Source organism: Canis lupus, chromosome 16 (genome assembly GCF_048164855.1).
Source record: "Canis lupus baileyi chromosome 16, mCanLup2.hap1, whole genome shotgun sequence".
Lineage (NCBI taxonomy): Eukaryota > Metazoa > Chordata > Mammalia > Carnivora > Canidae > Canis > Canis lupus.
The window spans coordinates 39,946,316-39,956,798 of NC_132853.1; the positions used below are offsets into that span (position 1 = coordinate 39,946,316).

At 53.7% G+C, this 10,483-nt stretch overlaps 1 protein-coding gene across 1 annotated transcript; it reads right to left on the reverse strand.

The window, feature by feature from the left end:
* Positions 1-206: 206 nt before the first annotated feature.
* Positions 207-4,309, reverse strand: KRT19 (keratin 19). Its single transcript, XM_072780512.1, has 6 exons — positions 3,836-4,309; positions 1,815-1,897; positions 1,418-1,574; positions 951-1,112; positions 716-841; positions 207-588 (listed from the first exon to the last, which is right to left on the reverse strand). Exons 1-6 carry the CDS (start codon positions 4,250-4,252, stop codon positions 334-336), a joined length of 1,200 nt encoding a protein of 399 aa, XP_072636613.1. The 5' UTR covers positions 4,253-4,309; the 3' UTR covers positions 207-333.
* Between the last annotated feature and the right edge of the window lie 6,174 nt (positions 4,310-10,483).

Here is a 10,483-nt window from a genome sequence, read left to right on the forward strand (position 1 = left end):
ATGTTTATTTCACAAGCTTGTTTTAAGGAATAGGTTAGATAAATGAAGAAGAGTTCTGCAAACAGGAATTACCATAACAGTAGGAGTTGGTGAGCACCCTCCCTCCCTCTCCTGGGAATACAGGGTGTATTCTGATCCAAATAAATCCTAAACAGGACCAAGTTCTGGCCCATCTTTATGGACTGAGAAAACAGACCCAACATCCCTCCTGGAGCCATAAAGCTTTATTGGCAGGTCAGGGAAAGAGCCAGGGGTAGGGTCCCTCCCCTCCCATGGCCCTACCCAGGGGCACCCCATCCGCAGGAGAGCAGGGAGCCCAGGAGGCTGCTGGACTCAGAGAGCCTTGGGGGTGGGCAGGTTGTTGTAGTGGGCGTCCTGGCCCTCCAGCAAGCTGCGGTAGGTGGCAATCTCCTGCTCCAGCCGTGACTTGATGTCCATGAGCTGCTGGTACTCCTGGTTCTGCCGTTCAGTGTCCGCACGCACATCGCTCAGCTGGGCTTCCATGCTGCTGATCAGAGCCTGGATCTGGGCCAGCTGGGCTCCAAAGCGGGCCTCTGTTTCCGCCAGTGTGCCTTCCAGGGCAGCTTTCTGAGGACAGGGAGAGGGAACGAGATTAACTGGAGGCTGGTTCCCAGGGACGGCATGGGCACAGCCATGACCCAGGCTGTGCAAGGCTACGTGGGCACCAGTGCATCCCGGGGCAGGGGGCACACACCATGCTTAGCTGAGACTGCAGCTCGATCTCCAGACCCTGGAGGGTGCGCCGCAGGTCAGTGACCTCCGTCTTGCTTATCTGCAGCTGCTCTGTGTGGCCGGCCACCTCCCGACTCAGCTCCTCAGTCTGCAATAAAAGAGGCAGAAGAAATAAGCCCAAGGCAGAACTCACCTGAGAGTGTGAAGACCTCTCTCCCTGCCACCTCCCCAAAGGGAATCTGCTTCCCCCTACATACCCGGCTGGTGAACCAGGCTTCAGCATCCTTCCGGTTCTTCTCAGCCATGACTTCATATTGGCTTCTCATGTCACTCAGGATTTTGGCAAGGTCAATGCCAGGAGCGGAATCCACCTCCACACTGACCTGGCCACCCACCTGGCCCCTCAGGGCACTGATTTCCTGGAAAGACACAGCAGCGGAGATGGGCATGTCTGAGCCCAGAGCCTGCTGGGCCTGGGCCAGGTCTCACTCCCCCATCCCCCAAACAGAAAGGGGCTAGTTCAGGGGCAGACTAAGGAGCCAGCACGAGGAGACAGACCAGGGGGACACCATCCACTGCTGGAACCCTGGGAGCCCTGCTCCACACCCAAGGCCATGCCAAGGGTGCAGCAAGGTGACCATGGTTGAGAGGATACATGCTACCCAAGTGTCCTCAGTCCTGGGAAGTTGGGGTGGAATGGACAGAAGCCCAGCCTGAAGCCTACCTCCTCGTGGTTCTTCTTCAGGTAGGCCAGCTCCTCCTTCAGGCCTTCGATCTGCAACTCCAGATCAGCTCTGGCCAAGGTCAGCTCATCCAGCACCCGGCGCAGGCCATTGATGTCAGCCTCCACACTCATGCGCAGGGCCTGCTCCGTCTCAAACCTTTCAGAGGAAATGAGTGTTGTCAGACCAGCATTTCCTCAGAACCCCTGGAGACTTCCCTCCCCCATCTCCCCCAGGGTTCAGGAGTCCGGGGGGTTGGGAGATGCTTCAGGCCAGCTGGGGTGAGTGAGAACAGAATCCAGTAGCCCCTGCCACCTGCACTGAGCCCCAAAGGGTCTGGGATTGCCCCTCCTTCCCTGCCCCGGCTTCTGCAGCTCTCCAAGGCCAACATAGACTCACTTGGTTCGGAAGTCATCCGCAGCCAGACGGGCATTGTCAATCTGCAGGACAATCTTGGAGTTCTCAATGGTGGCACCAAGAATCTGGAAGATAAGAAGCAGGAAGATGGCACCAGTTCAGCATACTGGCACTCCCTGCCTCCTTTCTCCCTAGAAGAGAGCAAATGAATATGCCTCTACTGCCTAGAGACCAAAGCCCCAGCCATGTCTCAGCTGTCCAGTGGCCTGCTCTCTGGGAGGTCTTGGAATCAATCCATGCCCAGGAGCTGGAGCAGGAGAAAGCATTGTCAGGGACGCTGAGCCAGGGGTTAGGGGATGGATGTGGGAGGGCAAGGAGAGAAGTCTGAGAGGAAAGTATCTGAGATCTGCACGCAGGGAAACTCTAAATGGTCTTACAGGAGGCAGACTCTAGTGATCTGCAAACCAGATGTAGTGTTGGGGTACCTTTGTCTGTACCCCCCATTCAAAGCACTTTCTGCCTCAGGAAAGGGAACTCCCATTAGTTCAGCATCTGCTATGCGCCAGTTACTTTGCACCTCATCCTTCATGCCAGGTCAGCGGGTATGCCTATTTCAGAGAGGCAGGAAATGGAAGTTCAGGATTCCTTGACCTGTCTGAGGTCCCTCTGCTGTGAGGTGCACATTCACAGCCTTGACTGAGGTACTTGGGTTTATGTTTTCCAAAGAGCAAGTCACAACTCATCATCAATCATTGTACTGGGAGGTAATTTGCATAGTTTTTCATTGAACCTGAACAGAATACAAAACATAAAAAGAGATCACCCACAGTATGGTAAGAATCGTTTCAAGAAAGTGTTCCCGGGGTACCTGGGTGGCTCAGTTGGTTAAGCAGCTGACTCTTGATTTCAGCTCAGGTCCTAATCTATAGGGCTCTATACTCCGTGGGGAGTTGAGGAGTCGAGGATCCTCTCTCCCTCTCCTGTCCCTCTCTCCCCTCTCCTTTCTCAAATAAATAAATCTTAAAAAAAAAAAAAAAAAAAAAAGTTTTGCTTCCATTTTGAGTGTGTATGACAGAGAATGGATGAAGATACATGGTAAAATGTATTTCTTACTGTTAGATTACAATTTTTAAATTGTGTAAGCAGTATCCTACTTTGTTGTTTACAACTCTAGCTGTCCCTCCTTGTCCACAGGTCTGGTCAGTCTGCTCTATGCCCCTGGCACCTGGCACCTGGCACCCAGCACCATGCTGGGCACATGGCAGGCACTGGGCAACGCCGTGCAGAGCTGCGTGTTTGGAGATCCAGCACGTGCGGATCATTAAATGTCCCACTGGCTTCTGACACATTTCTTGGAGGCAGAGCTCCCAGCTTCTGCCTGAGGGTGGAGGCCAAGCCCCACCCTACATGCCCTTAGGAGCTCCTCTTAGACTCTTCAGCTCCAGCACCCCCAACCCCAGGACTCTCCACCCACACGGAACTGTTGCCGAGAAGGACCCCGGGGAGGCGGGGCTGCCCGCCTTGACCAAGTCTGCAGGCCATTAGCATATGCCCCCTCCCGTTCTTCCCAGAAGTTCCGAAGTCCGGTGAGCCCACCCTCCCTGGGCGGGGCAGGAGGGGCTTCAGCCTGGAGCGTGATGGAAACCAGACGTGCCCCAGCGGAGAAAAGGAATGCAGAGGGGCCTGCGCCGGGGGCGGCAGGGGGTAGGTCTGGCCCGGGGTGGACTGCATTCCTCCCAGGCCAAACTGTTGCTTGTCCCCGGGCGGCTCAAAGCACGGTCCCATCTCCCACTCTTTCGGAAGCCCCTCCCAGGCCTCCCCACCCACCAGCCCCGCCCCGCCCCGCCCACTAACCCGCCCCCTTCTCTGACACCCGGACCTCCACTTCCTGCCGCACCGGCCGGCCCCCCTCACCTGCCCCCGGCTCCCTGCCCCACCCGCGGCCCTCCCACGACCTAACGGGCTCGCTCCCGCCCCGCCGGGTGCTGGCTCGGCTGCCTGCCGGGCCCGCGGGGCTGGGTTCGCGCGGCAGGTGCACCTTCCGCAGCTGGGCCGCCGCCCACCTTGTCCCGCAGGTCCTCGATGGTCTTGAAGTAGTGGCTGTAGTCGCGGGCGGGCCCGGGCCCCTGCCTCTGGTACCAGTCGCGGATCTTCACCTCCAGGTCGCCGTTGGCCTCCTCCAGGGCGCGCACCTTGTCCAGGTAGGAGGCCAGGCGGTCGTTGAGGTTCTGCATGGTGAGCTTCTCATTGCCCGCCAGCAGCCCATCGGACCGGCCCAGGCCGCTCGTGAAGCCGCCGCCGTAGCCCCCGGAGGACGAGGACACGAAGCGGGCGGAGGACACAGACACGCCGCGGCCGCCCGAGCCCCCGTGGATGCTGGGCGCGCGGAAGGCACCGCCCGGCCCGAGGCGCAGGGAGCCGCCGCCCAGGCCCCCGAAGGACGAGGTGGCGGACGAGTGGCGGTAGCTGTAGGAAGTCATGGCGAAGGAGCGCGCGGGCCACGCTGGTCGCAGGAGCAGCGGTGGGCGAGAGGAGTGGCGAGGGCCTCACCTGGAGACTTTTATGCCTGGGGCGGGCCGAGGCGGGGCGGGGTGGGGGGGAGGGTAGGGGGAGAGTCGGGGCGGATATCTGAGCCCCGAGGAATTTGCAGGCTCCTGAGTGCAAATATGGGCACTCTCCCCATTGGTCCGTTCTTGGTGGCTCTACCTCCAGCTCTTCCTTCCTGCGGCCCTGCAGGGAAACTGCCCCACCCCAGCCGCTCCGGAGCCCGACTGCACACCTCCTGTCACACTCATTCCCTTCTTCACCCCCATCACACACCTAGACACCCTCATTCACATTCCAGCCCTCCCCCATGAAGCCCTTAAGATTAACCCAAGTTTGACACACACACACACACACCCCAGGAATGAAGTCCCTCTGAGAGTGGACTCCTATACCCCATCCTGCCTTCTCCAACCCCCCATCACTCAGAGACCCTTCTGGAATTATGTTCTGAAGCAGCTCCCTTGGGATGGGAGTTAAACACTTCCCCTCAATACATTCAGAAGGTTCCTACGCCCACTTGGAATTACAACGTGCCCCTTGGGGATCACCCACACCCTGACTCCCTCTCAGGCCCCCAGAGAGGGAGTTCTGGCCATGGGCCTCCTAAGACAAAGCTGCCCCGCCCTGCTGGAGCCATGCAAAGCCCTGGGGTGAGCACCGGCTCCTGAGAACAGCTGCCAGGAGGCTTCTGCAGCTGCACTGGAAAGGCCTACTTGGCAACCCCAAACTCAAGCCAGACCCCACCTGGGGCAGACCTTCACTGGGGCTTCTTCCTGCCCACCCCCTCCAGAGCAACCTCTACCCTCCAGCCCCCAAATCATGCATTCGTTCAACACAGATATACTGAAATCATGATGGGGAATCCAAGCCTGCAGGAGGCAAATAACTTGCCCATGAGACATTTAGCACTTGCTACACAGAGACAAAAATGGGATAGAATCCCTCCCCCCTTGTGAGCATCTGGAAGGAGCGTGTCAGGCTGAATCCTGGAACCTGACAGGGTCCTTCCTGTCCTAGCACCTGGATGAACACTGAGCTGCTAGGCACGGCCAGGGTGCTTCCACGATAAGAGGAAGGAGCCCTCCTCCCTGCACACAGCCCCCAGCCCTGCTCTTCATCCCTTGCAACGATTCCACCCACCCTTTTTGATCACTTGGAAGGGCCAGGCCCCCTGCCAGACACTGCCTGCACCTCACCTTAGTTGCTGCTCTCAAGGACCTCACCCCTCCTCAGAACTGTCCCCATGGTTCCTTAGGTCAGAGCAGTCACCCAGTCGCAAGACAGAGGCCCTATGCCCTTTTGAGATGGCGTTAGGGAGGTAGGCCAGCAACAGGCCTCAGTTTCCCCCCTGTGAAGTCTCAACCCTCCTTTCTGCATACTATCACCTGGTCCACTTGTGGCTAAAGGAAGATTTGTCCCAGCCTCTGAAACCAGTCCCAAGAAACTGCCTCCCAGACACCCACTTATCCAGGAGAGGGGGCCAGGAAACCACCTACACACCCCCTAACCCACCAGGAACAGCCCTGAGCCGTGCAGGAAGGCCAGCCTGAGGCTGTTTAAACTAGTGAATCAGACCTGCAAGAGGGCCCGAAGTGCCCAAAAGGGAAAGGCCAGTGTGACCCAAGGCAGGCCCTGAAATCAGGGTGGGGCTGGGCCTTCACAAAGGTTGTAGCTGCCAGGGCTGGTCTGAGGTGAGTCACTCTTTATTTGACCCTGAAAAGGAGGCCTGCTCTTTGTGGGCCAGATAGTTGCTACGCACACACAGCCCCAGCTGGAATCTGTTTTTCTGGCCTCATAGGAAGCTTAGGGAAGGGACTTTGTGGAAGGAAACAAAAGTAGGACCAATAGTCCCCCACTCTCACCCCCAAATATTAAGGGATTGTGAGCTCCTTCAACTCCAGAGAAGCTTCAAGTCCCAGTGCCCACCCCAGGGCCATAATCATAGATCAACCAACCCAGGGGGGTACAGCTCAGAGTCTGCACATCTCGTCTCATTGGATCCTCCCAGCCAGCAGCCCAGCCTGTTTCACACAGGAGAAAACAGAGGCTCCGAGAGGAGTGATGACTCGCTGGGTCCACAGCCAGGTGTATGCCTTCCAGCCTCTCAACCCTCAGCCCCATGGCCGTGGCCAGGGTTTCTGAGTATGACAGAGCCGCTGCTTTCCCTTTCAGGGAAGTCCCAGCTCCAGAACAACTCCTTTGGGTCCTGTTTCCAGAACCTCATACCAACTCTGAAAGCAGTAAACCCCAGACTTAAAAGCAGGTGGAAAAATACCCCACTCCCACTCTCTGGCCAGAACAGTGCCCTGCACTTTCCTCCCTGTGAGCTGTATGGTTATGACCAGGTCTCTGGTACATCAAGAACTCAGGAGAATGATCTGAACAGGCTGCCCTCCCCAGAGATGGAATCAAGGGGTCAAGCGGCTGCTTGCTGCGCATTCAGTAACAAACTGCCCGCAACCAGCAATCTCCAATCTGCCCCTGTTTGACCAGAGGAGCTCCCTTCCCAAGCTCTGGCCCCCACTGGTGTCTGCAGAACCCTAGCGCGGTGAGATCCCAGTGGGAAAGGGAGGCACTGTCATAGAAGATCAGAAACACTGCTTGTTTTGATTCCCTTTTAGAGAGTTACAGTGCATGGTACCAAAAACTCTGATAACCTGAGTCATTTGTAAAATAGAGATTAAAATAGTAATAATAGTAACAACCTAGTTCACGGGGTTCTTTTGAGGGTTAAATAAGATGGTGCTTGTAAGGGTGCCTGACACATAGTGAGCACTCAAAAAATGCTATTGTGTTATATAATTTAATCATGAAATAATAATATCACAATATTTAAAAGTATTATATAATAAATACGTGTATTTTTATATCATAAATATTATTATATATTATAGATTATTCTAAGTATTATTATTTGACTTGGTCCGACCAACATTTACCAAGTATACTAGATACTGGAATCTTTTGTCAGGTAACACCTATTAATAATCCATATGTCACAAGAAAAGCTGATCCACTCCAATGATCAACTTGAGGCTCAGAGATTAATAACTTGACCCAAGGTCACACAAGTAAGAGTGGACCCCACATTCAAGCCCAGATCTTTAATGCCCTAAAGCCACAGCACCAACCAGAAATGCTGTGCTCCTCTCATAGGATGGAGGTCAGGTTCCCTTCTTCCACTGTTCTGGAACAAGAGTCATCAACCTGGGAAAGGCAGAGTGTCACCTGTTAAGATCCTAACTTGTCCTCCCTGCTCCAATACATGATTATTTATTTGGTCAGTCCATGGGTCATTGAAGCAAAGCTCTGAGTTCAGCCCCTCCAAGGAGGTAGAGTGCATGTGAATAGAGCAGAATTAATAAGGTGAAGGAGAGAAAGATAAAAGTGTGCAGATTACATGAACTTGTTTGTTGTGTAAAGTAGTAACCCTTCCCTAGATACCATCCTCTTCTCCCAGGGGACCATCAGCGAGGAATGCTCAAGGTACTTTCTAACCTGTGCCTTCCTTCATTGACCCTGTATCTGGGTCTGTCCCCTAGCTGCCAGGCATAGTACTAGGTGCTGGGATACAGGAGGGAAGCAAGATTTTGCTGCTTCTAAGAAGCTAACAATCTGGCAGGGGATTATAGACACGTATTAGTTTTGATGAAGTGTGTTAGATTGAATACTCACATTAATTTCCGCTCCTTCCTAAAACCCTGTTAAGCTGACAAAGAGCTGAGTGAAGTAAGTCAGTCGGAGAAGGACAAACATTATATGTTCTCATTCATTTGGGGAATATAAATAATAGTGAAAGGGAATATAAGGGAAGGGGGAAGAAATGTGTGGGAAATATCAGAAAGGGAGACAGAACGTAAAGACTCCTAACTCTGGGAAACGAACTAGGGGTGGTAGAAGGGGAGGAGGGCGGGGGGTGGGAGTGAATGGGTGACGGGCACTGGGGGGTTATTCTGTATGTTAGTAAATTGAACACCAATAAAAAATAAATTTAAAAAAAAAAAGCTGACAAAGAATATTGGGGAGAATAAAACAAGAGGCAACAGTAGATGATTAACTCCCACAAAACGTTGAAAGCCCAAACAGGAAGAAGCTGAAACCAGGGCTTGGGAGCATAGGGAGCTCCACAGAGCTCAGGGTACCAGGTGCCCTGAGCAGAGAAGTAGAAGATAGGACTGTGAATAGTCTGGCTGGAAGTTTCCATAAACAGCACCAGGCTCCCTCTCCACCCTACCCCCACTCCCCATCCAACTGAGGGCAGCCAGGAGAAGACAGGAGCTTTACTCTTTTCCATAAGCCTAGCAAAAATTACGGAGTCTGTCAAGTGTTGGGGATCCTGTCAAGTGTTGGGGAAGCTGTGGGCAAAGGAACTCCCTCAAACATGGCAGGAGGGCAGTTGTAGTGACCGTTTTGCAGGCTGATTTAGCAGTCTTCCCACAAAAATCCACATACCTCACAAGCCACCAGTTTCGCTCTTTCTTGGTTACCCCAAAGAACTCCTTGGTCATAGGTTCAAGGAGGCATAAAAGGATGCTCTCTGAAGCACCATTTGTCAGAATGGAAAGACAAACCACTGGTGACAGTTGAGTAAAACTGGGTAACAAACAATGAGTAATGTCAATAGACAGTGACACAAAAACCCCTGAAAAATGAGGTCTTGGATAAAGGTGGAGAACAATACATAGGATAAATTAATGCTGGCATACACTTAAAAGGTGACTTCTTTCTACATGTACATATGATTATGCACGGAAGCACAGAGATGCAGGAGGAAATGCACCAGAGTGAAGACAAGGATTTCCTCTGAGCCTGGTGAAGGCTCCTAGTCAAGGGGAACCCACACTTATCTCTCCTATTCTAATTTTTACAAGGATAGATTTATGGGGAATCTGTTTCGTGTTTATGTATTAACAGGTAATAATTTCTTTTTTAAATTTTTTAAATATTTCATTTATTTTTTTAAGTTTTTAAAAAAGCAGCAGAGGGAGAAAGAGAAGCAGGCTCCTACTAAGCAGGGAGACCGACACAGGACTCAATTCCAGGACTCTGGGATCGTGACCTGAGCCCAATGCAAACACTTAACTGATTGAGCCACCCACTTGTCCCCAAACATATACTTTAGAAATTACTGCAGGTTCCATGCAATGAGGAGGCTGGCGATACGAGGGAGGCAGACGTGGTCTGGGGTAAGGAGACCAGTTTAGGGATGTGCTTTTGGGCAGCCTCGGTAGTGCAGCGGTTTAGCACTGCCTGCAGCCCGGGGTGTGATCCTGAGGACCTGGGATCGAGTCCCATGTTGGGCTCCCTGCATGGAGCCTGCTTCTCCCTCTGCCTGTGTCTCTTCCTCTCTCTCTCTCTCTCTCTCTCTCTCTCTGTGTCTCTATGAATAAATAAATAAAATCTTTAAAAAAAAAAAAAAAAGGAAACCAGTTTAGGGTCTGCTGATTTAGTCCGAGTTACAGATAAAGAGGCCCTGAATTAAGTGCTAGCAGTGAGCATGGGTTGTAAGAGACAGAGATAAGAAATATTGGCCATGCTCCGAGGAGCTCAAGACCTCGCTCTGGCCGGGTGCCCAGGTGCGTGGTGTCATAGAGACCCAAGGCCAGCAGCCCGGGTCTGGCTGACTCTGTGGCAGCTCATCTCTCTCACTTTCCACCAGTGGGAACCCAGGAAAGGTGGGGCAGGGCAGGCTGGGTCAGGATGGCCCCCCGGTGTTCCTCTTCAAGCCCCAGGGGAGGAAAAACCAGCCTGACAGGAACCAGGGCCAATTCTGGGGGAGGGGAAGAAGCTCTGAGTCCTTGGGAACTGCCCCTTGTCCAGGCAGTGGGGGAAGGGAGACGGGCAGCTTTCCCTTAGGTGCCACATTCCACACTTTGGGAAGACAGAGTGCCTCTCCCTCCTGAGGGGCTCAGTGTACGTGACGGGGTACAGGCTCCTCTGCACACAAGGAGGGGCCAGGGGGCCACCTGGCCAGGGGTGCTTCTCTCTGCTTCTGTCTTGGCCCTGGGCTCTTGGAACCCAATTGGGAGCTCTGTGCCAAGCCTCAGCCCATCCCACCTGGGCTGGGACACGGGAAGGGCCAGACACAGGACAGACAGAGAGGAAGAAGAATGTCTGGTGCCTGCCCTGATTCCACCCAGATGGTCCTCGGCTCCCTTTCCAGC

Coding starts and splice junctions, on each gene's coding strand:
- KRT19 (XM_072780512.1), bottom strand. CDS start 4,252: ATGACTTCCTACAGCTACCGCCACTCGTCCGCCACCTCGTCCTTCGGG. Junction 1,575..1,814: donor GCGGATGACTTCCGAACCAA/GTGAGTCTATGT, acceptor TTCCTCTGAAAG/GTTTGAGACGGAGCAGGCCC. Junction 589..715: donor TGCAGTCTCAGCTAAGCATG/GTGTGTGCCCCC, acceptor CCCTGTCCTCAG/AAAGCTGCCCTGGAAGGCAC.